General features: G+C 42.5%; 1 protein-coding gene and 1 long non-coding RNA gene across 4 annotated transcripts; one reads left to right on the forward strand and one right to left on the reverse strand.

The window, feature by feature from the left end:
* Nucleotides 1–1,005: 1,005 nt before the first annotated feature.
* LOC137151085 (uncharacterized) lies at nt 1,006–5,388 on the reverse strand. Its single transcript, XR_010919167.1, has 3 exons — nt 5,309–5,388; nt 3,694–3,942; nt 1,006–3,180 (listed from the first exon to the last, which is right to left on the reverse strand). It is a non-coding gene; the product is annotated as an uncharacterized lncRNA (long non-coding RNA).
* A 605-nt stretch (nt 5,389–5,993) lies between these two features.
* On the forward strand, nt 5,994–22,757 carry ATP6AP2 (ATPase H+ transporting accessory protein 2). 3 transcript variants are annotated; one of them, XM_067545134.1, is made up of 10 exons: nt 5,994–6,146; nt 9,001–9,131; nt 10,392–10,520; nt 11,433–11,528; nt 11,722–11,859; nt 12,176–12,229; nt 19,951–20,100; nt 21,156–21,272; nt 21,665–21,908; nt 21,994–22,757. In XM_067545134.1, the coding sequence occupies exons 1-9, from the start codon at nt 6,089–6,091 to the stop codon at nt 21,857–21,859; spliced, it is 1,068 nt and encodes a 355-aa protein (XP_067401235.1). In that variant the 5' UTR covers nt 5,994–6,088; the 3' UTR covers nt 21,860–21,908; nt 21,994–22,757. The 3 variants fall into 3 exon arrangements, with proteins under 3 accessions (XP_067401235.1, XP_067401234.1, XP_067401232.1); XM_067545133.1 differs by having other exon boundaries at nt 21,665–21,889; XM_067545131.1 differs by having other exon boundaries at nt 21,665–22,757.
* The last annotated feature ends 3,168 nt before the right edge of the window (nt 22,758–25,925 follow it).

The raw sequence follows: 25,925 nt of genomic DNA on the forward strand, positions 1-25,925 counted from the left end.
ACACAATTAATGACCATCTGTGAAAGGTTTGGTGTAAGTCACTTGCCCTGCATTACACAGCAACTCTGTGTCACAGACAGGAATAGAATCCAGTTCTCCAGGGCAGCATTCAACTGCCTTAACCCTCAGACCCTCCTTCTTTTCCTGTGATCCATCTCACTCACTACACACTGTAAGGCATGAGGTTGTTTTCAGCTAACAAGCTGTAAGTTGAAACTCATGTAAATGGCTAACGAGCATACCTGATCCTCAATGACAATGGCTAGCATAAGCATCCGATGGCTCAGGAAGCCAGATGTCCTCTTAGTGATTCTAATTCCAATGAGAACAACACATTTGCTTTTAGAATTTCTGTCTCATTTGCCACTTATCTGTAAGGACCCCCCTTCTTCCCACCCTACCCCCACCCCAAGTGTAGACCTAGCATCCTTGATGTAAGCAGAGTGATTAAAAGTGTCTCTGCAGGTATGTAATGACCATTATTACTGTTGTTCTCTCCAGATGGGATAATGTCTGTATTTGTAAGTGAATAGATAAAGAATTTAAAACGTACTATGTAAGCGATAAGAAAGCATATATAATTGACCACTGTAACACCATGAAGTTGAAGCTGATTTATCAGACTTCCCGGTATCGTGAATAAACCTCTTCAGTATTGTCTGTGCTGTCTGATTCTTGGAGAAAGAAGATGGTGCAAAGCACGAAGGATTCTAACTACTGCAACAAATGAGGCAGGAATCCTACAGACTTCCAGCCTCCTTGACTATACAACCCTGATTCAATCCCAAGGCATGTCTCATCCGGCCAGCATGAAGCCCCACGGAAGTCACTGGTGCTCTAATCAGGCACAGCCAAAGCTCCAGCATGTCCTGGGCCCAATGTTTTCCCCCATGTATTGAAATTAGGAGGGGGTGTTCGAATTTACAGGGGGTGAGGGCAGAGGATAGGCTGTAGCGCACCGTGAGGGCAAAGGTAGGCTGTAGGGCACCAAAGTAAAAACTGAAAAATGTTTCCTGACCATTTTATTGGATGTAACTCATGTTTTAAAATCACCACACAAATTAAAGTTGGCTACTCAAGGCTTCTATGAAGCACTACATCTACATGCTTCTTGGTTTCTGTTATCATTTTGCACAACTCTCTTAACGAACTTCTCGAATGCAGTGTGTTTGTCTTTGGCGGCTTCTCATGTGTCCAATACTTTCAGTCCTTCAATTGATAAGCTCATTAGTTCATTCACATGATCAGGCAAAAGGCGACTTCTTTCAGAACACAAAATTCTATTCAATGACAAAAGAACACTCACAACTGTAGCTGTTGGGAGTAGCAAGAGATGAATTCCTACTTCTTTCATCTCAGGAAACATAGCACAAAGGGTCAAGCCACTAGTGATGATAAAAAAAAGAAGTCAAATCTTCATTCATTCATCCTATGATATTCCACTCTGTGTTCAAATTTTCTATTCTGTCTTGATTACATGGCAGTCCCATTGCCAGCAGTGCCTCACTCCATTTAACTGTTGGTGTTTTATAAGATAGGCATCTGTAAAAGCTAGGTAGAGGTTGAGTAGAATCCAGAAGGTGCTGTTGTAAATTTGTAAGAATCAAGTTTGTGTACTTTTTCAGCTGGTTTAACAAACACTTTTTGTCCTCTTCACTTAAGGATTCAATAAAAGTGCTTTCGTCAACTTTTGAACTGAAGTCTTTGCTTCTTCCAGTACGTTTTCAATGGATCTCTCGCTGACTGATTCAAATGTGGCTTCTATTGCTGAACAGAGATTACTACTGTTGTAACAGATGCTTGGATGGCAGTATTTAATGACCCATGTGGTTTTAACAGTAGACTTACAAGAGAGAGAACGGAGATCTTCTCTGAACATAATAGCAAAAGTAGTCCACCAGCCTCACTATTTAGATCTGTTCTATCTTGATAGATACTTTCCAAAGCCAGTGATAATAGTTGCAGTAATTTTAAGACAACTGCCAAAGATCGCTCATGAGAAAGTCAGCAGGTTTTCCCAGGTTGAACTAATTTGAACTTCAGTCCCCCTGTATCTATTTTTTCCGAGACACTTAGTCTTTTTGGACTCTTGCTGGAAAAAAAGTATAACAAAGACATTAAATTTATGGTTTTTTAAAATGTCTTTTGAAAATTCTGCAGCTTGTACTAGTGCTAGTTGGAGTAGATGGCCTCTGTAGTGTGTATAAGAGAAATTAGGGTTTACATTTTTCTCTGAGCAAAGCTTGTACTCCACCATGTCTTCAAGAGAAATTTGCAGCTCCATCAAATGCACAAGTAGCCATCTGTTTGGGGTCCAATTTACAAGCATTTAACTCTTCTAAGATGTGGGTTGTCACAGATGCAGCCGAAGTGTCTTCTATAACCTGAACATCTAAAAATGCATCTAGTGGCCTACCATTGACATCAAGATAACGTACACAGTGACTTAATACTTGATGCCTATTTGCATCGGTGCATTCATTAGCCATGTATGCACATTTTTTGAATGTGGTGAGATAGGTCTTCACTTTTTCAACTGCTGAATCTTTCACTGTTCCATTGTATGCTTCTAACCAGTCAGTTCAGTTGAGTTTCTTGCAGAAAGATATGATCAATTGCCTGTCTTGTTCTGAACCAGTGTCCAACTTCAGAGTTAACAAATGACAATGCACTTAACATTGGCCTCCAGTTTGTAGTGTGTTGTATCTCTTGCTTAAATAAAAAGTATGATGCGATAGCTATGCTTTATTCGCATAAACTGTGTTGAGTCTCCAGCATTCTTAATAGCTTCATTATGTACTTCTAAAATTGGCTTTGACAGTGACTGGCTTAAAAGGCTTTCTGTATGTCAATGCATCCAGAGGCTTGCTATTTTACAGCCTTTTCACGAAGTTTGTCAGCATTGGCTTTGCTGATTGGTCTGACAAACCAAGCCCTTCCACTTTTATCAATTGTAGGAGTGGGAAGCTTTCCTTCTTAAGCGCACCGACAGTAGCCATCTTTTGTAACTTCAATAAATATTGGGAACTGCCTTTAGGCAGCGCAGACATTTTGTTCAGTAGATAGCTGTATTTGTGTTTCTGGATGTTCAGCTGTAGATATACCACTTCAACTTTCAGATGACATATTGGTATATTCTTGGTTCTTAGTATGTTCTTCATCTTGGTTGCTTTTTGGGGCCTTTGAGTGGAAAAATTGTTTAATTGTTTTTTGTCTTTTCATTTTCACTTTGACATGCGACATATAAAACAGATATGAATAAATTACATGTTATGTTAGGATAATACAAATTTAACATAAGGATAATGCAAATTATGCTAAAACAACAGTTTTATATTTCTAAAACAAAAAATATCAAATTTTAAAAAAATGTATTTAATTTAAATTGACTTTTGAAAACATACTATAACTAAAATGTTTAGTACAGAAACTCCCTTAGATAATGACTTCTCAAGATAGTGACAATGTGAGATAACAATCTTGGCAAATAAGGCATTTTAAAAATCTTGGCCCACTTTAATTAGTTTCCCAGCCTACAAATTTCCTAGCATTCTGGAGCAAAGTCACTAAAACATAGTCTAGCAAACAAATGTTCCTTTAACATATCCCTCCCTTCTCCTTCTACCGCACCCCACATTGTTTTCCTTAGTCAGTGGAGACCCAGAGATCAGAGGTGCTGTCACACAAGTTCACCTTTCATCCTGGGGTGGGAAGACAACTTGCTCGTTCCTCTCTCCAGCCGCTGTCATTTGTTATGCCGTCATTCACTGTCTCATCGTTCACTACTGCTCTGTCTCCAATGGCCCTGCACTGTCACCTTCTGCTGCCACCTGCCTCTCTACTGTGACCTCTGCATCTGAGTCTTTTGAGGTTCCATCCAGCCCTCAGTGATTTCAGTTCTCAGTGGGGGAACCTCACTGCTAGTGGAAGAAGCTGCCCAGCCTGCACAGTAACACAGTCACGGTAGGTCTAAGCACTCAAGCTGAAATCACTGATAATCAGGTCTAACAAAACAAAAGAATCTCAGAGCCTAATCACCTCTGTATTTAAACAGGGGAGAGGGGCAGTTTAAATAGTACCTGTGACTCTTAGGCATAACCCACATCATCAGGCAAAACACCTATCCTCCCCCTCCTACTCTCCACTGGGATCTGGGATCCAAACCCCTCGTTTAGCAAGTTCAGTTCAGTTGATGGTGACCTCAATCAGAACAGGTTAAGTACAATTCTGCTACCCTTTACTCATACAATAAGGATAACAACACTTCATTACCACCACATTCAAGAACAGATGTTTAAAAAAATGATCAGGTACAGAGTTTAAACAAAAGAGTTTCTGGACATCCAGGCAGAACGTACAGATTATCAGCAAGTACAGAGTTTGTTTGGAAGTCGGAGAATACAGGGAAAGCATAACCTGTCGTATCCCAGATGGAGGGTAATAGGTTTGAGTGTTAAAAATACAAGCAGTCGGGTAAGAGGGTTCATGGTTTGTAGGAAGTAGATTTGTAACTCAACACCAGCCAAAACTGATCACTTGGGCAACACAGCTCTGTCTGCTGGATACCTACACAAAGTAAGTGTGTTCATGTAGATACAGTCTGGTCCTAAAGCTTTCCACCCCTCCCCCCTGCTTATCACTAGCCATCAGAGGAGTGCTCATTCAGACCTTGTTTACAAATCATAATTTGAAATCATTAGGTCAGCCAACATCACGGAAGCAGATGCATCCACATTGTCATAACAAAGGCAGATGTGTGAGGAAGCTACTCTCTGCTCGAACTTTCCAAACCTATTATGCTTTTTCAGATACAAATATATTATCATATATATACTTTTAGTGTGTATTAATGTTTCAATATTAATTCAAATCTCCAACCAACAACTCAGTGGAATTATTTCCCTCCCACTAGAAAGTCTGTAAACCAGCTAGATCTAGTGGGAAAATGACTCAACTACCCACATTGCACTGGGGGAGGAGAAGGGAAGAAACCCCTGCCCGGGTCGCTATCTTCCTTTGGGAGCCTTTGCTACACGTTATGAACAACCCCCAGAGGCAGCAAGGCAGAGCCACCCAACAGCACGTTTCGGTTACCCACAAGAACCAGCAGCGTGGAGGGGAAGGGGCCAGAGCCCGGACCAAAGCCTGACAACGCTCTAAAGGAGCCCGGGGGCTGCTGGCAAATTCCCACCAGCCTTCATTGCAGCTAGGCCCAGAGCACCACGCAGCAGCTGCCCCACACCCACTGCCCCGGGGGCAGCGCAGCAGCAAAGCAAGGGACACGCAGGCACCGCCTGGGGTCACCAACCAGGACTGGAGAGAGCGAGAACTCCGAGTCCTGCTCCCCGAGCACGAGCCGCACAGCCCAGCCTACACGCGCCGCTCTTGTGGAACCCTGTACTGTGAGTGGCCAGCTCAGCTGTCGCTCAATAAAAAGTCTGAGCCACGCCCGCCCGTCTCCGCCTATATGTGAGGGTGGAGCAGCGCTCCCTTACATTGTGAGTGGTCACCTTAACAATCGATCAGGTTTATGCCCCGCCCTCATCTGGGCCCGGCCTCGCCTTCTGACAGCGAAGGCTGTCAAGTGGCATAGCATTGAACACACGGGGAGGGGGGGGCAGAAGGAGAGGAGCAGGGATCTCCCGCATTGTGAGTGGTCACACAAGTTGTCATTTATGCGTAGACCCCACCCTTCTGATGGAGAGACTCCGCCCCTCACCCGCTCCCAGCCGGTTGTCAGGGGGCAGTGCAGAGATCCCTCACACTGTCAGCGGCCAGGTCGGTTGTCGCTCAAGAAAAAGCCCCGCCTCCTACCCGCACCAGCTGCTGGCTGGTCAGTTCCGGGGCCGTGACGCACTGGAGGAGGATGCCCGGGGAGAGGAAGGGATCTCTCACACTCTGAGTGGTCAGTTCCCCTGTCACTCGGGACATAGCCCGCCCCTTTCCCCTCGGGCCAACAGATGGGCGCTTTGTGAGTGGCTGACCAGACTGTCAGTCAGCGCTCTCGAGAGGGCGGGGTTGAGTGTGTGCGGCCCGGCGTCTAACTCTGCCCCATCATCATCAGCTGTCGGGCCGTGGCCGTGCCGGGATGGATCGGGCTGGGATGGTGCTTTGGGCCCTGGCGGCGGCGGCGGCGTTCCTGGCCGGTGAGGTTGGGGGCCGGCAAAGCGCCGGGGCCCGGCTCGGGAGCGCGTTCGCCACAGCCGGGCCCGGGGGGAGGCGGTGGCTGTAACCGAGCCTGCCCGGCTGAACGGGCCCGAGGCGGCGGCGGCGGTGGGGGAAGGGGGAGGCTTGTTCCGCTTTGCTGCCTGGGTCTTGTGACCCTCTGGCTCCGGCCCGCGCGGCTCCCCTGCCGGTGACTAACGGGGCGCGTGGAGCAGCCAGCCCGTGACCTTCCCTGGGAAGGAGCCGGCGGCTATTGCCGCTGCCCAGGGCGCTGGCCGCGTCGGGGGACGATCGGCCCTTCCCTGGGGGAGGCTGGTTCGCGTCTTGTCTGGAGGAATCCCCGGGTTGTTAGCGCCTCACCGGCGTGATCGGCGCTAGGAGGCTCGGAGCAATTGATGCCCCCGTCCCTCCTCTGCAGCAGCTGCTGGGAGATTCCCTCCTCTCCTTAGAGCTGCAGCAAGGGAGGCAGTTCCCCTCCCTCTTTGGCGTAGCAGTGGGCTTGGTTCAAAGAGTTTAACAGTTATCAGCTGCAGACATTCTCCTTTCACACAGCTCTCCTGCCATAGGGTGTGAACCAAAGTGTCCGGGCACAGCTACGCTGGAGAGTTGACAGTGGCACTGGCGCAGCTGGAAGCGCTCTAATGTAGCTGCTCTGAGCTGACGGGAGAGAGCTCTCCCATCAGCTTAGCTAGTGCCACTCGCTGGGGGCTGATGTACTCATGTCTCTGTCCACCCTGGCGCTTATGTCAGTGTAATTTACATCACTCAGGTGATGGTGATTTAGGCCTTGTCTGCAGAAGAAAAAGGAGTTAACCTTAACATAGGTTGATTTACAGCCACCTAGTAATTACTGCAGTGGCTGATGTCCAGCTACCCTCCTCCTGGTCGTTGGAGTGCATCCTCTCCAGGAGCACTTCCACCGACCTAAGAGGGGCAGTGTGGGGAGCTGAAAGCCTGGTCTCTAGCTCCCTGCCAGGAGCCTCACAGGCTCCTGGTGGGTTTCTCCCCTTCTCATTCCCTACCAGAAGCCAGCCCTGGGCTTCTCCCCTCCCTGTTCCTTGCCGGGAGCCAGGGGAAGTCACCTGGGGTTACCCCCTCCCTGTTCCCAGGGGGAAGCCACCTGGGACTTCTTGCCTCTGGGGAGTGGGGTCCAGCTGCCCCTGCTTCTCTGCCTCCTGCCCACTTTGAGCTGGGCAGCTGTGTCAATTTCATGACAGCCCTGAAATTGAAAAGGCTGCCCCAGAGAAGCAGCCCAGGACTTCTCCCCTCCCTGCTCCCTACCAGAAGCCAGGGAAACTGCTCGGGGCTTCTCTGTTCCCCACCCTTGGCAGGAACCAGGTAGCTGCCTCAGTTTCATGGCTCAAGCCATGAAATTAACAGAGCTGCCCCCTGGAGAAGCCCCTGCTCCAAGCTAGGAGTTGAAGGGCTGCTCAGTTCTGGGGGGGGGCGTGCTTTATTGTCAATTTCACCGCTCCAGCCTATGTAGGGGACCTCTCTGGAACTTTTTTTTTTTTAGTGTCTACATTGACACTGCGTTGCCCTAACTAAGCAGACATAAGCCCTACACTTTTCATTGAGGTGGTTTTATTATGTCGGCAGAGCAGGGGAGTTACATCAATGGGAGGAGCACTTCAGTCTGTACACCTCCACTATTCTGTCGACAAAAGTTGACTTTTGTTGACAAAACTCTCTAGTGTAGACCAACCCCTATTCACCCCCCTGAAAGACATAAATTATGCTGACGTAATCTGTAGTGTAGCTATAGTCTTAGTGTAGTTGATGCCAGAACTTTCTGGTCCAGCAAAGAGTTACCACCTGAACAATAAGGTAACTCCTTTGGATTACATTACCCTTCAGTGCTTGGACAGGAATATGCTTAATGAATTGCAACTCAAAACTGTGTTCCACGCTTCACAGAATGATTCATTTTTGGTCAACTGACTATAGCAGAGCTGGAAAAATGGTTGGCTCCCAAGTTCAAATGCAGTTTTGTTCACTGTGACCTTGACAAGTAACTTAACTATTTGCGCCTGTTAACCTAGCAAGGAAAATTGGGTTTAAAAAAAGAAAAAGCTCTAAATCAGATACCACATCTAAGCCAAACTGTCCAGTGTAATTGCGTGTGTATCTTGTAGCCTGTAAAGAAACATGTCAAGGTTGACAGGCTATCAAAATTATTATTAGTTTATAAATTGCTTCCACCCACATTGATCTAGAAAAATAGCAGTCCCTAGAAACAAGGGCTGCTACTCTACTCAGACTGCACCTGCTCAGCATGATGGCCTGCCATCAATAAAAAATTGCTTGAAATTTTGGCAAATATGCATGTAGGTTGACCTGTTCCTCTGGGTCATTGTTTTGAGAACAACACCACGAAATTCTTGTTTGAATAGGTGCACATCACTGAAACACACTTTGTTCTGTGGCGTGAATGTGTGTCATAACATGTTTCATATTTACTGTCAATACCTGCCTGGAATTTATCATCCTGAATCCGGTTTTGGAGCATACCTTCCTTCCCCCAAGGTCAAAATGATATAGCTAATTTAATACTTTACTAATAGAGCCTCTCTCATGTTTTCGTCCCTTGATTTTATTTGATACCTGGATTTATCTACAAACAACTCTGTACTGGAATTTTCCATTGCATCCTAATGCACTGAAATTAATAGCTCTCTTCAGCTGTGTCCCTTAGCTTCATAGATATATGCACTGACAGACTGGAGGATTGAGAATCAAGAAGAGGTTGTTGCAATTCATATCTGGTCAAGGGGTTTTCAGAAACTGATGCTTTATACCTACCAGACTTGCCTGTCAATAGTGTTTCTATTTTAGGTGTCTCCAGTGATGAGTTTAGTGTCTTACGATCACCCCAATCTGTCGTTTTCCGAGATGGAAGTTGGCCAGTACCAGGGGAGCGAATCCCAGACATAGCTGCATTGTCTATGGGCTTTTCTGTTGAAGAAGTATGTTTCCATTTTCACTTTGAAAAAGCTGTAAAATGTAAAATTCAGATTCAGAATGTAAAATGCTTTTTGGTCCACTAGGCATCTTGATTTTCATCATACTGCTCTTCCTGAAGTACCTGTGATATAAAATGGATGAAATGGAAAACTTATTCTATTCAGCAGTCAGTTTCTTCTTCTAAGCCAGGTGGTCCCTACTTAACTGTGAGGGCCCTTGGGGTCCTTCAGAACTATCTGTTCCCCATCTAAAGAACAAAATGTCAGAAGAGTGTGGGAAAGGAGAACCCTCCAAATTACATTATGGCTTACACTTTCTCCACTCAAAAACAAAGGGGAAATAGATATCAGTATCATGATTAAGGCTTTGATTCTGCAATGAATTCCAAACAGGCAGACTGTTGCAGCTGTCTGAAGCTCATTGCAGGATTGGAGCCTTAATTTGTGGTCTTGACATGAATCACAATCTAGGAGAATAGAAACTGTGCTGTAGGAGATTTTAGGATTCCCCTTTCAGACTCTCTGGCATTCAATTTTTTTTTCATTTTTTTAAGTGATCACAGTGCGTTCTAATGTATTGTTAAGTCATCAGGCAGTCTGAAACACCTAAAAGATTTGAACTTTCTCATTCACTGAACTGGCTGAAATATTAAAAATAGGGATCTCCAAAACAAATCCCTCTGCAGTTCTGTTGGGGAGGATAAAACTAATAACTTTTTTTCTTTTTCTATTTATGGGGATCTCAATCAATTTCTCTTTTCTCTACAAGGAATATATGGGTGACAGTAGAGGAATATTTTTATTCAAATATATGTTTATCTAGCCACGTACTAGAGAAGCTTGCTACTTCCCTTAAATCATGGGAATTTTAATATCACTAGTAAGTGGACTCACTCAGTGAATCTTGTGGCATATAGTAGTCTTGGGTGTGAAACTTGGTTCAGTAGCCACACAGGCATTTTAATAAACCAGGGTTGTACAGTATGTGAATGACACTTTTTCTTACAATGACTTTATGAAGGTCCTGCTCTTAATAAAGAATTAACAAAGAAACATCCTTTGAGGGGAAAAAATCAAATTTTTGTGGGGTGGAGGATCCTTTCAAGCTTTTAAACTCCCTACTGAGTTTTGAAAAGGTTCTCCTATAAAGATGCATTGATAGCACTGCGAGTTCTATACGTTAACCATTTGGTATATTTTTTTGGTTTTTTTTCCTTTGATTTAAAAGCTAAGCAAAAGTTTTTGTTTTTAAATTCGTTACAGGACCTTTCCTGGCCTGGACTTGCAGTGGGCGATTTGTTTCATCGTCCTCGAGCTACTGTTCTGGTGACGGTGAAGGGAGTAGACAAACTGGTGATGCCTAAAGATGGCATTTCTTACCCTATTGAGAATGTTAGTATCTGCATGTGTGTGTGTGTGTGTATTCCTGTGTGACTCATGCTTCTGTTAATAGTGAAAGAATTGCTTGGTGTTTAAAAATAAAAAAAAAAAATTAACCTTCCACCAGTTTGCTTTTTATACTTCACATAAGCTTTTCTAAGATGTCTTAGCTTAGCTTTAGCTTTTCTTAGATTTAGAGGATTAAAACCAGAAGGGACTGTTAATCGAGTCTGACCGCCTAGATATCACAGGATGTTAAATTTCACTCTGTTACTCTTGCATTGAATCCAATAACGTGTTTGGCTAAAGCATATCTTCCAGAAAGGCATCCAGTCTTGATTTGATAACATCAGGAGATGAAGGATCCACCACTTTTGTTCCAATGTTTTGCTGGTTGGTTCCACTAAAAATTTGTCTAATTTCCAATTTGAATTTACCTGGCTTTAGCTTCCAGCCATTGGTTCTTCTTACGTCTTTCTCTGCTAGATTAGAGCCCTTTAGTATACCCAGTATCTTCTCCATGTGTAAATATTTTCACATGATGTAATTGTCACCCCAGTCTTTTTTTGATAAATTAAACAGGTTGTACCCTTTGAGTCTCTCACTATAAAGCATTTTCTCCTGCCCTCCAAACATTTTTGTGGTTTCTGAACCTTCTCCAGTCTTTCAAAATTGTTCTCTTTTTCTAAACTTCTGGGGAACGTCTTTATTAAGATGCTGATATGCCCACAACGCATATAGACAAATCTGTTGCACTTTTATCAATTAAGACTGGCTGCATGCAGGCTGTTGTATAAATGTATATGTTTGAGCATAGAACATAATCAATATACAAAACAAAGTCACAGTTCTTCTTACACATTGCTTTAGCCCCATTTTGGCCAGAATTCCTTATTAGAGATTTATTGTTTGTTTTTTATTTAGGTTGTTCCTTTCAGTCTTGACAGTGTTGCAAATGCTATTCATACCTTGTTCTCTGAGGAAACCCCTGTAGTCTTGCAGTTGGCTCCGAGTGAAGAAGTGAGTATCGATTCATCTAAATCATTTGAAATAAGAGTTAAACCACACAAGTGGGAACTGATGGACTCAAACCTCTAGGCTGTATGAACATCTTATATTACAAAAGCACTTGCATATGTAATGGTATTAATCTAGGAAGTTTGAAAATCCAAAACTGAACTATGCTCATATTACACAATGGCTGTTCTTGCAGAGAGTGTACATGGTGGGAAAGGCAAACTCTGTATTTGAAGACCTTTCTGTCACACTGCGACAGTTACGGAACCGCCTTTTCCAGGATAACTCCATTCTCAGTTCACTTCCCCTCAACTCACTCAGCAGAAACAATGAGGTAAGAAACAGTAGCTGATGAATACTGCTTTAATTAAACTGCCTCTGATCTACTTATGAGTTCAGTTTAAGAAATACACTCATCCATTTTTCATTTCCTTTTTGTCTAAGGAGGAAGTTGCCCCCCAGGTTTCAGTATTTAACTAGAAAGTACTAGAAAATGGTGATTAATTGCTTTCTGGCATTGTTTGATCCAGTAACAAACATTGCAGAAAATAAAGCCACTGCTTGTAGCTGCAGTCTTCTGAGATGTGCAACAAAATGAGGGTGTCTCATTTTCAGTTTCTGTTCAGAAAATACCTGTTTCTCTCCCTTAGGTTGACCTGCTTTTTCTGTCAGAACTACAAGTCCTGCATGATATCTCAAGCTTGGTAAGCATGACCTTTCAAACACGTTCCGTATTTCTCACATGTATGATTGAGGGAATTTTGAAAGACACTTGTTTTTAAAGGGGAAAAAAACCAAGTCTGACATCCTTTGTGTGAAGATCTCTAGGGCAGTGGTGTCCAACCTATATTCCAGGAGCCACTTGTAGCTCTTAGGGATTTGAACTGTGGCCTTCAAAAGTGACTTAAGAAGATGTGTATTTATGGATTGAAAATGAGATACATCTGGCAGTTTCTAAACTGAAGTGTTTGAATTAGCTCTGTCACTAAAATGGGAGGAGGGTGGCATCATTTCTGTTCCCTTGCAACAGCCCTAGTGTGAGCTGGGGCACTCTAAGGAGATATTGGACAGCTGCTTTCCCTTCCAACATCTCTGGGGAATCCCTCGCAGGCGACTTGTAGGTGGTTCTTGTTTCCTTGATTCTGCCTAATGGTGCAAAGGGAGTAGAACAGGCTAGAGATTTATATACCCGATATTGGCTCCTGGACCTTCTTGAAAAGCAGTGATTGTTCTGCCCTCTAGATGAAGAGGTTGGACATTGCTGCTTTAGTGTATGTTTCACAGCTGGTAGTCAAAAGCCATAGCTGGCTATGAGGGTTACTTAATTTTCAGTACAGAGTTATGGTAATAGTTCTGTTACATTTTAATTCCAGATCTTTCAAAGTGTACTTAAGATCACCTCAATTTAAAAACTAGTCTCCATCTCCTGAACAAGTGTAGTTGTCCTTAAAATGAGGATCAGAAAATGAGTAAACTTGTCTCACCCCTTCCTTGCTGCTTCTTTCTCCCTTCTCTCTCAAATGAGCCTGGCCACCTACAAATGCTAAAAGAACTGGGCAATGAGGTATTCCAGCTGATGGGTGAGCCTTTTGTTCCCTGTCTGTATTGATTGCCCCAGCTGTTTCTGCACTTTGTCCCATTAACCCACAGCTGCTTCTCCTTTAAGGAGAAGAACATACCCCCATGCAGGCTGGCAGAGGGAGAGATGCTTCATGATTAGTTCTAATCTGGCCTTTCATCTCAGGCAATAATGCTCCATAGGGGCTCACCTTACCCAAAAAATGGGTGTGATGTTTTGGGGATCACCCAGACCAGTAAATGGTTCTGTCACCATCTGCCTTGTAACTTTGAGTGCTTTAATGCTCTGCTTAGAGCTCTGACACTAGTAACGGGCCTACAAGCATAAAGGTATCAACCCTGGCTTCTGCCATCCTACATACTTCTTGCAGGGTGATCTCAACAACCCCCTCTGATCCCAAATTCATCTCCCCAAGTTCTAAACTACCAGACACTCAGACTTTTCCCCTCTTGATGCAAAGGTGTGAAACCTGCCTCCAATTATCAGTCCACTTTGGCGCGCACACACTCCACACAGTTTATACACCAGAGACCTGCTAGGGATTGAAATAAACAAAGTTTATTTAATAAATCATAGATTCAAAGGTGAAATAGCAAGGAAACACAAACATACTAGTTATATGGAAAATAAACAAATTCCCTTTTCTAATGCAAGTTACCTATTGCTGCTGAACAGTTTCTCAGTGTGCCCCCTGTCCTAGAAGGCAGTGGCTGTCAACCTTTCCAGACTGTTGTACCCCTTTCAGCAGTCTGATTTGTCTTTTATGCCCCAAGTTTCACCTCTCTTAAAAACTACTTGCTTACAAAATCAGATAGAAAAATACAAAATTGTCACAGCACATTGTTACTGAAAAACTGCTTACTTTCTCATTTTATCATATGGTAAAATGAGAATCAGTTAGAATATAAATATGGTACTTGTGTTTCAGTGTATGGTATATAGAGCAGTATAAACAAGTCATTGTCTGTATGAAATTTTAGTTTGTACTGACTTCTCTAGTACTTCTTATGTAACCTGTTGTAAAACTAGGAAAATATCCTGATAAGTTCATGTACCCCTCAGACCATATGTACCCCGGTTGAGGACCACTGGTAGAAGGGATCGAGTCTTTCATGGACAGCACCCTGCTTAGCTGCTGGCCTCAGTTTTCTGGATAGCCTTCACTTCAAACCCTCTTCTCTTTTAACACGGTTTGCAATTTTTTCCTCTTTCTCAGACTGTGGTAACTCATAGTTACACAGAGCAAGGGAAACTCCTTCCTTAGTTTTCCAGGACGTAAGGTTTTCTCTTCAGTTTCAATGTCTTTCCATTTAATTTAATGATTCGCCATTCTCTCTCCTTAGGTTGTACAATGCTAGGTGCTTGCAGTTTTGTGTAAACTTCCTTGTTGTGCAGTTGCATCCTTGTTACAATTACAGTTTTCTACACATATACATATGCATACATTCATAAGCATAGCCTATACACGTCTCCTAATCAAGATCAGAACATTCCAAGCACTCATAATAGATCTTTCTTGATATATATTTATACAGAATAACATTGTATACAACCTGATGATTCAGTTGCTTATTCTTTGGGGTTCAGAACTTCTGTACTCCTCTGGGGGTATCTGGACCCTGATTGTCATAACCCCCTCCCCCCTCATGAGTTTGATGCTAGAGTTTTGGCCTCTGGCCATGACTTAAGTTTCATCTCTGTCTCCTTTTCTGGGTTTAGATTCTTGTTCCACAACTTCTCAATATATTTAATCTCTACTGTACTCCTGCAAAACTGTGCTCCAGCATAGCAATCTGGAGTTGGTTCCTTTTGTTCTGTGGAGCCATACTAATGGTGAGTGATCTGTTAGTATCCTGAGTGGCCTGTTGAACAGGTAGGGTCTGAGTTGTTTTACAGCCCATACTATGGCATAACATTCCTTTTCTATTTCAGAGTAATTCTGTTCAGTGAGAGATGGTTTTTTGCTCACAAACGCAATGGGTGTTGGTGTACATTAATACAGCTCCAATACCTGTGTTGGCTGCATCAGTACACAATTCAAACATTTTCTTAAACTCTGGACTGGCCAAAATGGGTGTCTGGTAAAATGTGTATCAATCCCCTTTTGACAGGCACCTGACCAAACCCACTTTTTCTGGTTTTGTTTTCTAGTATAGGCTTGTGATAAGAGTAACATTGTCACTGGAACGCCTACAAATTTTCGCTAATAGTTAGTCAAACTGTAATAGGGTCCTCGGTGGGCTGAGCTGCCTTATGGTTAACACCCATCCAGTAGTGGGGGCTTGACCACTCCACCGGCTTCCAACCCAGAGTTCCAGGAGGGTCTGCAGCATTTGACCTCCAAGGGGTCCTTCTGAGTTCCCTCCCTGGGTCACTTCCTACCACTGCTTTCCTTCCTCCGCTTCAGGTCCCAGATAAGGTAAAAGAAACCAAACCTTCAGCCCCAACTTTTTCCGCTTTTGGCACAAGTCACAGGACTTACAATATTCTTTTACGTCCAGATTTATACCAGACCAGAAAAAATTCTTAAACCTTTCAAATGTCCTTTCTATTCTTAGCTGTCAAGCGAATGGACAGTCATGGGCTACACATAGTAACACTACCCTGTATTTTTTGGGGCACTGGGAGTTATTTGTAGGGCTCCCTGGGGCTGCCCTTGTTCTTTCCCACTGGACTTCCTAATATCCTACCCCCTTCCATAAACTTCCCTGTTATCCTTTGCAGGGGTATTGCTTGCTATGAACTGCTTCCCTAATATTCTCTAGGGAAGTAAGTATGTCCTATTCTTTTACGAAGGCTGCTTGCCTCTGGCTGATTTGGAGGGCTGCTTAAGTGAAAGGAGCTGACATCTCCTCCCTGGAATGTGTCCTTCCCTGCCCTACAATGCAGGCAAAGTCTTTCCCTGTTCCCTCTGTCTCTTCCTCCCCTGGACTAGGCAAAAGGGTGCACAGATTGTTAATAACTTTAGATGCAGAAATGATACAGTTCCAACTACAAGGTCTGCAGGAGTACCATCCCAGATCCCCACTTTCAAATCCTGTTTCACTCCTCTGTCACTCCAGGTTTATGTGGCCTAACGATGCTGTGATTTCAAAAGTTCCCAAGCAAGGGGCTTTACATTTTTTCCCTGAGAGCATGTCAGGCTCTTTGACCACCTCACTTTTAACCAGTGAAATCTGTGCAGCAGTATCTCTCCATGCCCAGCATACCCTGCCATTAACCTTGGCATCTTTGTCCACCTCCAAAGATTCAGCTCTTACAAAATTTACTAACACCCTCTCAGGTACCTCTGTGTGTCCTGAGTTCATCATAGCTGTGTTAACCTGGACAGGCTCCTTCTTCCTACGAACAAATCTAAGACTCCCTTTTACAAAGGGCCTAATAATTTCACTTTGGGGCTTTCTTTCAATACCCATCCTGGCCTGCACATACAAATCAGCTGGCCAACCAGGCATCTGCACTGTGTCAGGACACTTTTCCCGTATGGCAGCTTGGATTTCATCTGAGCAAGTGTTAAAGAAACAAATAAATAAATTTCCCATAATCTCCTTCTGCCCCTTTATAACTTACCCATTTTTTCCATATAATCAACATTTTATCCATAAACTCCTCTCAGCTGAGAGTGCCATGCTTCTTTGTTTCTACGCTTTATAGATTCTAAAGTAATCTGAAACCTTAGCAACATAGCTTCCTTATATTTATCATCGTTCATTGCTTACTCCTGGTTCACGCCAGTAAAGACCTGGAAAGCTTTACCTGAAATTTTGGGGACCAGTACAGACATTTGTTTGGTCTTAGGGATGCCACTGGTCTTGTATATGCTTTCAAAAGCATTTAAGTACTCTTCAATATAGTCTGAGCCTTTAAAACGTGGACAGAATCCGTCCCAACTGGGTAAATGCTGGGGAATACCTTTCTGCTGCTCCACATTCTGAGCTGCATTTCCTATGCTTCCAGCTGCTGTTTGCATGCTCTCTCCTCTGGTTTGATCAGCTCCATTTGCTCGCTGGTGAGTCCATTCCTTTGCCTCTTCAGTGGCTTTCTTCTCTTGCATCCTGAGCTCTGACATCTGCATATGGTGCTCATATACCTTCTTGTCTCATCTCTGAGAATCTGTAATTTGGTCAGCTCTAACTGAGTGGCCATTTCCTGTGGAAATAAAGTCTGGCTGGTTTCCCATCCCTGAGTCATTCTCTTCCTCCTGCTCAAAATACTTAAGTGAGGTTTTTAGATTCTCTGCTGATTTACGCTTGTGGGGTAAACTATATTTCAAACGTAAGCTCACAAGCTGCTTTTTTCAAGGATGCCAATTGATTTATTTTCCCCTTTCCTTGGTCTTAACCCGAAATAAAAGAAAATAACAAACCATAAGCTTATACTTTGTTCCCTCGCTTTTTAATCCATTAGGTTCTATTTTTGCAAATGCTTAGAGTGTGAACCGTAGTTTGCTGATATTAGGGTACATATCCTCTAATGACTATTCTACGGGCTTACAGCCCTGACACCAGTAGCGAGCCTATAGGTAGCCAGAGTTGCAAGGCGAGTGGTGACCCTTTCCTGATCTGAGTGATCCTGGAAACATCACAATTGACCACTCCTAAAGGTGTAAAATCATGTGATTATGGGAGATTAACTTCTCACATATAGTTTGGAGGACAAGTGCTACAAATAATAGTAGGGCCTAAATTTTTCTGGATGTGATAGGTGACAGATTTCTTCACCAAATAGTCACCAAACCAACAAGAGGGGATGCCATGTTAGATCTGGTATGGATGAGCAGTGAGGACCTTATAGAAGAACTGGTTATAGAGGACAACCTTGGTTCCAGCAGTCATGAGCTAATTCAGTTTAAATTAAATGGCAGGATAAACAAAAATAGCGCTGCAACTAAGGTCCTTGATTTCAAAAGGGCAAACTAAAAAAATTAAGGGAATTCGTTAGAGAAGTAGACTGGAATGAAGAACTCAAGGATCTGAATATGGAAGAGGCTTAGAATTACTTTAAGTCAAAGTGGCAGAAACAATCTGAAGTCTGCATCCCAAGCAAGGGGGAATAATTCATTGGGAAGGTTGCAGACAATGCTGGATGAACAAGCATCTCAAACAAGCTTTTAAGAGAAACTAAGGAATGGAAGATAAGATGGATCAGCAAAGAGCTACCTCTTGGAGGTCAGAAAATGTAGGGGGAAAGTGAGAACTACGAAAGGTATTTCCGATAGAGACAGGGAAGTGTACATAGAAGTGTTAGTACCATTATACAAGACCCCAGTTTGGAATACAGTGTGCAATTCTGATTTCCCATGTACAAGAAAGATGAATTCAAACTAGAACAGGTGCCAGAGAAGGGTTGTTTGGATGATCAGAGGAATGGAAAACCTGCCCCTTATGAGTGGAGACTCAAAGAGCTTGGCTTGTTTAGTCTGACCAAAAGAAGACAGAGGAGATATGATTGCTCTCTATAAATACATCAGAGGGATAAATACCATTGAGTGAGAGAAGTTCTTTAAGATAAGCACTAATATGGACACAAGAACAAATGGATGTAAGTTGGCCACCAATAAGTTTAGGCTTGAAATCTGATGAAGGTTTCTGACCATCAGAGGAGTGAATTTCTGGAGCAGTCTTCCAAAGGAGTAGTGGGGCCAAAAAACCTAACTGGCTTCAAGACTGAGCATGATAAATTTATGGAGAGAGGATGGTATGATGAGACTCCCTACAGTCACATGTAGCTGATCTGCAACTGCTAGCAGCAAATATCTCCAGCGGCCGATGATGGGACACTAGAGGGGGAGGGCTCTGAGTTGCTACAGAGAATTCTTTTCTAGTGTCTGGCTGCTGGGTCTTGCCCAGGTACACAGGGTCTAACTGATGGCCAAATTTGGACTTGGGAAGGAATTTTCCTCCAGGTCAAGTTGGCAGAGACCTTAGGGGTCTTTCGCCTTTCTCTGCAGCATGGGGCACAGGTCATTTGCCTGTTTACCTGGTGGATTCTCTGTAAGTTGAAGTCTTTAAATCATGATTTGAGGACTTCAGTAACACAGCCAGAGGCTATGGGTCTATTATAGGAGTGAGTGGGTGAGGTTCTGTGGCCTGCGATGTGCAGGTGGTCAGACTGGATGATCATGATGGTCCCTTTTGGCCTTAAACTCTATGAGGACTTGACAGTATCCCAAAGACCAGAAAAATAAGATTAAAAAATGTAACTATGGTAAAGGCAGGTTCAGATTCTGTGCAACTTTGGGCAGGTCATGTAGTTGGTCTCCATTCAGATGCAAAATTAGGGATAATAGCACTTCAAGGGTCTTGGGGATATATTCATTAAAGATTGTGAGGCACTCAGGTTCTGTGGTGATGTGGGGTGGGAGGGATCAAATACCTTAGATCTCACATCTTGAAGAAATATTAAAATTCACATTAAAATTCAGAGCAAAGGTAAATTTAACAGCACAGGGAACCATTTTCCTTCATGCTATTATGCAAGCTCTCTACTTACTATAGCAATCTTGGATTCAGACTTTCTACATACATTGTAGATGTTCCTTAAGTTTATGAATCTCATCAGTGGAACTGTAACTCTTTTTGCATGTGCCCCTTTAAAACAAGCTCAGGTATAAGCTTACTCAGACACTTGCTACCCTGCCTCCTGTTTTGAAGACAACATAGCCAGGTGTAGACATTTCTCTGATCCAAGATAGCAAATTCTGGCAAACTTCCTAGTCTGCATAGAGTATGTCGAGCAAAAATAAAGCTGACTCAATGAGTGATTAAGTCTCATTAGACTGAGTATTTAAACTAACTCAGTTTTTCTGGGTTTTTTCCCCCCCGTGGTTCACTTTTTCCCTCCAAGCTGTCTAGACATAAGCATCTGGCCAAGGATCACTCTCCAGATCTATATTCACTGGAACTGGCTGGCTTGGAAGAGATTGGGAAACGGTATGGGGAAGACTCTCAGCAATTCAAGGATGCCTCTCAGATTCTCGCTGAGTCCCTGCAGAAGGTAAAAGGAGAGTTGCTATAATTACTGTTCTGAATAATAATTCTAATATGAAACCTGAAGAACAGTACTAGTTTTATATTAACAAGACAGTTAAACAGCAGCATTCATTGGTCCTACAGCATTCTTCTGTGAAGTGCCACTCCTTTGTATTGGCCTCACCATCTCTTGGTTGGGTAAATTCTAGTCCTCAGTCAATTATCAAATCAAACTTTTGTAGTCTGGTCACTCTTCAGCAAGAAAGATGTTAGAGGGACATTTTGGCAGGTCAGAGCTGTTTATGAAGGAGTCAGAGGATGATATTAACAAATGTGTAAATCAGTTTGTCCTGATGAGTTGGTTTTAAACCAGCTACTTTGTTTACAGGCATTTCTCACTTAAACTGGCTGAAAACGTGAAGGAAATAGCTCTAGCCAGCACAGTATGGTCAGGTGCTGTGTATTTCTTCCATGTTGTGCAGCTCTACCATTTCCAAGGCTCCCAAGTACCTGCTTTTTCACTCTTCTGAGCAGGCTGCCAGCTGTGGGTTTTATGTAAGCAAATGTCCATCAAGAACTGAGACAAGTGTCTAAAGCCTGATGCCAAAATTTAGTGAGGTAAAATACTAGAGCATTAATTCATTAAGTCAAACAGTAATCTTCTGTAAAGTATTTCCATCTATTTACAGAAGTCCAGCATGTATGTCAAATGAACACATTTGATCAGAATTGCTCTCTAGAGTAGGAGTCTTAGATTAAGCACAGAACTGGGGAAATAGATGGCCCAGAGCATGTGTAATGGGATATTGCAGCTTTCATCTCTGAGCATGTGTATCCAGAGGAAGTCGGTAAGAAACTCTTAAGATCCCAAACAACTGTCCAGTATTCTATAAAGAGATGGTCTAAACCATCTCACAGTTTGGCACTCTTCTTAGCAGACTCAAATCATTGGAGACTTCCATGATTTCCTCACATTGTTCACATCTGCTGCCTTGGTGCATCTCCTAATACTAAATCTGACACTCTTGTAACTTCTGACCATTGCATATATCTGAAACTAAGCTATTGTTGCTCTTTCAGTTTGCAGATGAGATGTATAATCTCTATGGTGGGAATGCAGTAGTAGAGGTCGTGACTGCAAAGACATTTGATACTCCTCTTGTGAGGAAAAGTCGATCCATTCTTCAGAATTCACAGGTAGTGAATGTGCTTTAAACCCCTGTTCTGCAGATTAGTTATTAAAAATGTAAATAGTCTGCATCACTCTAAATGTTGTAGAACTAAAATACTGACTTGACACTGGAGCAACTTTTTAAACTTTTAGCAGCTTAGACTAGGCATGATGAACAAACATAGCAAGTTAACTGACACTAGGGCATGATTTCATGATGCCAGTCATTTAAGTGCATTAGTATTTAGTGCCAGTAACTCCAGAGTTGCCAGTGTACAGTGTCTCTCGTGGTATGGGCAATCTCAATGTTAGTGTAATCAGAATATGTTCTGCATGAAGGCTAACTTCAGGAGCATTGAGACAGCTGGCCTCCACGTGTCTCACTTCTTTAAACCATACTTTCCTTCTTTCACTGCAGAGCAACACAAATAATTCATATAACCCAGGATATCCGTACAACTTCAACTACGCTGTGGTCTTCAACATAATTCTGTGGCTTATGATAGGCCTTGCATTAGCTGTAATTGTAATCTCCTACAACCTCTGGAACATGGATCCTGGCTATGACAGCATTATTTACAGAATGACAAATCAGAAGATAAGAATGGATTGAACTTCAGTTTATTCCAGCCCAAGGAAAGGAGTATGGCCTCTTCCAAAGTGTATTAAAATTAATATTTTGGCACAGTTAAATGGGGATTTCTTTAAAGGTGCTTTTATTTCTAACGATTCCTTGTTTTCTTTCAGCTCTCTTCAGATGTGGGTAGTACTACCAGCGTGGAATCTGAAAGCTGAATCTACAGCCTGCTATAAAACCATGACCTAGTTATTATTAAATATGTAACTTCATTCCATTTTGGTAACACAAAATGAACTTTAGAAATCATGCCCTGTATTGCTTGTGACTAAACGTGTGAAACCAATGCACTGAAGTGATAGCAACTTTCTGATTTAAACTTTTTACACTGAAGGGTTAGAAACTGTTAAGCTGTGTTATATATTATGAACCAGATGTAAATGTTTGTTGATGTAAATATTTCTAATGGTACATGTAGCATTCAGGGGAAAAACAGATTATAGCCCTGTTCATGTAAGACCGTCAATATGGGAATGGCTTCACAGGAACAACTCTGGCTGAAACAGTATTTGGATTTTTTTTTTTACATTTGTCACCATGAACCATAGCCAAAATGCGTCTTGGTATAGATCTTAACCTCAGCTCACTGCTGCATTCAAAAGGAATGCAGAGACATGATAGGTAAGAACACTGGCCTATAAGTGGGGATACTACAAATATAAAAATACCTGAGTGCTTGAAGTTTGTCATATACTGTAGAAGCCTACATTATGAATGCTTCTAATTCTTTCCATGTATGCTAATAGTTGAAGCTGTAAAACATTCACACTCGTGTGTTTGATGGTGAAAGTGGACCAATAACTGGCACTTATCAATGCTTCATTTTGATTACCCATGTGCTTCAACCATTCAATAAACAAAACAAGTAACATTTGCCCTGGAGTTCATTTATTTTGCCTACAAAATTTCCTCAAGATCAAGGGATAATCATAACTCAGTTTTATGTTGAGTAACTTAAGCTACACCAAACAAATGCAGAAGGCTATGTGTATCTAATGACATTAGACCTTAAAAAAACCAAAAACCCACCCACAGCTGTGCACATACTAGCCGTGGCTTCTATTGCTGGCTCTGCCACTGGCTTGCTGGGTAAGTCACTTCCATCATTGTGCCTCAGTTTCCTCCACCTGGGGGAGGAAATTATACTGACCACCTTTTGTAGAGATTTTCATGCATAAATCTCACAGCGCTTTGAAATTTAATACTTAACAGCTTTCCCAAGCCTGTAGTGATCTAACTATTCACAGCTGCTCCCTGTTTTCTGTATTGTTTACGTGAAACCTTGTACCTAGATAACTAGTAGATAAAAGCCTATGCTGTTGCACAGGTGTAGCAGGTGGCTCAATTAATCCTCCATCTGTGCTCTATCTAATTACTTAGGGTTTGCTGTGATCAGCAAGGGTACATTTCTTTTAGCATTGTGTATGGTTAAAGCTTTGAGTGGTATTGGTAATAGTGCTACCATGTATTAGTATGAATGGAAACTGTTCACTTGTCTAATTCATGGACCAGATTATTTCAGGATTTGTGGTAGACCTTCACACCACTATGCCTGTGTACTATTTCCCCAAACACCCTACCCCAGTAACCATGCTAACCTAAAGCAGCATGTACTTGTGAACAGGTAATGCTATAGAGCAGCAATAAAGCCACAGAGACAGGTAAGATTGTGGGGCACTTGCTCTGTGCTGTAGTGAGCAGTGTTGCTGTTTGTACATGTTCCCCAAAGTTTGTGCACAGAGCTGCCCCCTGGCTAGAGGCACAACCAGCTGTTACCTCACACAGCTGTTATTACCACCTGCTCTGACCAACTGCCACAGAACCTTTCACCTCCAACATTCCATCGGGCTCTCACAAGGCCCACTGATTGAATCTGCAGGTTTGCTAAACAAAAAGCTCCCAACCACATTCATAGCTGTTTCCATCCTGTCACACTGATTCAGAGAACCTCAGGTTTTCAGAGTGATACACAAACCGAGCGCTAGAAGATCTGGGTTCAGCTGAAGAGGTGGCTCTGAAGAACGGGTGTTTGGGCTACATAATCCACCAGCTGTGCTGTCTCCCTCATACAACCAATGAAATTTGCATGGAAGTTAGCTGTAAAGTAATGGTGGTAACTGGTTGAGTTACCTCTTATATTACACTGGTCTAGGACTCCTGATGTAGCATAGATATGCACCTTACTGTAGCTGTGTACCACATAGTAAGTTTTAATGTCAAAAGGGTTGAGAATTCAAAAACTGAATAGCAGACTACAAAAGTCAGTGATGTTTAAATCTGGTCATAGTCTAACTAAAAAGCCCTCAACCAAGCTTTTAGTAGTTTCCATTGCTTCATGTTGCCTCTACAGCCATTCTAGGCTTCACAGTGACATGCAGGGAATCTTACTACGTAGGTGTTTGTGCTAAAAAGCTCATACTAGCATAGTGCAATTAAACAGTTGGAACTGGTATGGCTTAGTGCAGTTTTATTTCTCTGATGGTAACACTAGAAAACTGACAGTTTCTGTCTTCAATACATAAACAGCACTGTAGTGTCACTGTTTTATAACATAAGATACTGATTCACCTCTCTTCACTCGTTTAACTCCACCCTCAGTTATGGAGACTTTCCCTTCCCAAAACAAAAAAACATCCAAGTTACATTCAGCATCTTAGTGGAAGTTGAAATGGGCTGGGGCAGTTAAAGTTTCACATGTTCATGTATTGTGCAAGCTTCACTATGTCAGTCATTCTTAGTTGGGAAAGATGCTGCAGCCAGAGATTCCACTTTACAAGGAGGTAAACTGTCACATATCACAGTGACATGACCAAATCACTTAGGTCCTGATCCAAAGCCCATTGTAATCAATTAGTAATTCCATTTACTTCAATGGGTGTTGGAGCAGGCCATTATTCACTATTTCTTTTCCAACCACCAAGACCGACCATTAGAGCAGATACTTCTTATAGTTTAGTAAATTTGGGGGATAGGAAGGAGATATTATACAGGTGTCTCACACTCACCAGATTGACTATCATGAAACACTAGTTTTTTGTTGTTGTAGGAATAAGTGCAATGAGAGCTTTACGTTATAATATTGCAAGACTACCATAATCAGTAAAAAGCTTTTAACCCGTGGTCATTAATACCTAAGGGGGGGAGGAGTGTTTTTAATGTTGTTCCCCACCTCCACACGTAGTTATATCATTCTCTGCTCTACTGACAGGTGAGCAGAATTCCCGTTCCTGCTACAAAAACAAAAAAAATCTTTTTGTGAGGCGAGCTTGGACTCTTTGGAACCATTTCATGCAGTTGATGTTTTGAGACCTAGAGCAATATAGCCTGTGTATCGATTTTGGCCTTCCATCGTTTGTCTACTTAACTAGACTATTGTCAGATGAAAAAGCATACTTATCCTGTCATGGAAAAACTTGTTTTTATGGTACTCTTAGAAAACAGATGAGCATATAGTCAAAGACTGTTAGAAATATTGATTTTTTTTTAAGACATGTGAGACACTAATATATTAATTCTCAACTAATCAAAGAAAAACCACCACCTCTCCACCTGTACATTTTTCTTTCGGCTAGTGATGAGTCTTTGAAGAGATGGAGAGGAGGTGATGCGGCCCAATGTAGTGATTTCAATACTTCTGCAATAATATCTGATAAGTGAAATTCCAAATATTCTGGCCATTTACAAAATTCATTTAGTTATAGTAAGTTTCTATACTCTTTAGCTATAGCTAACCAGTAAGTCACAAACAACTGTCAAATCTAACAAAGGACTGATAGAGCTGTCATTTTAACAAAGTACGGTTGGAAGAAGCCGCTTTACAATAAGAAGGAATTGGAAATCAAAGTGTCTAGGCTGACAACTAAATTCTATTTATTTATTTTTAAACAGAACTTGCAACTCCATCTTTCAGCTATCCAAAATCTGATACTCTTGTTCCTAATCTGGTTACTCCCATAGGAGCCTTTAAGTAAAGTATCACTGAAAGGGTAGCATCAGCAAGAGGTAACAGGCCTCTTCAATGGAGATAGTGATGCGGGTTTTT

The sequence above is a fragment of the Emydura macquarii genome, unplaced genomic scaffold (genome assembly GCF_026122565.2).
Source record: "Emydura macquarii macquarii isolate MOO-44397 ecotype Brisbane River unplaced genomic scaffold, CSIRO-AGI_Emac_v2 contig_1043, whole genome shotgun sequence".
In the NCBI taxonomy this organism is placed as follows: domain Eukaryota; kingdom Metazoa; phylum Chordata; order Testudines; family Chelidae; genus Emydura; species Emydura macquarii.

Bases quoted from the DNA above. Each gene is read 5' to 3' on its own strand.
- ATP6AP2 (XM_067545131.1), top strand. From the start codon at position 6,089: ATGGATCGGGCTGGGATGGTGCTTTGGGCCCTGGCGGCGGCGGCGGCG. The intron at 6,147-9,000 runs GTGAGGTTGGGG...TTTCTATTTTAG, and splicing joins GGCGGCGGCGTTCCTGGCCG to GTGTCTCCAGTGATGAGTTT. The intron at 11,860-12,175 runs GTAAGAAACAGT...TCTCTCCCTTAG, and splicing joins CACTCAGCAGAAACAATGAG to GTTGACCTGCTTTTTCTGTC.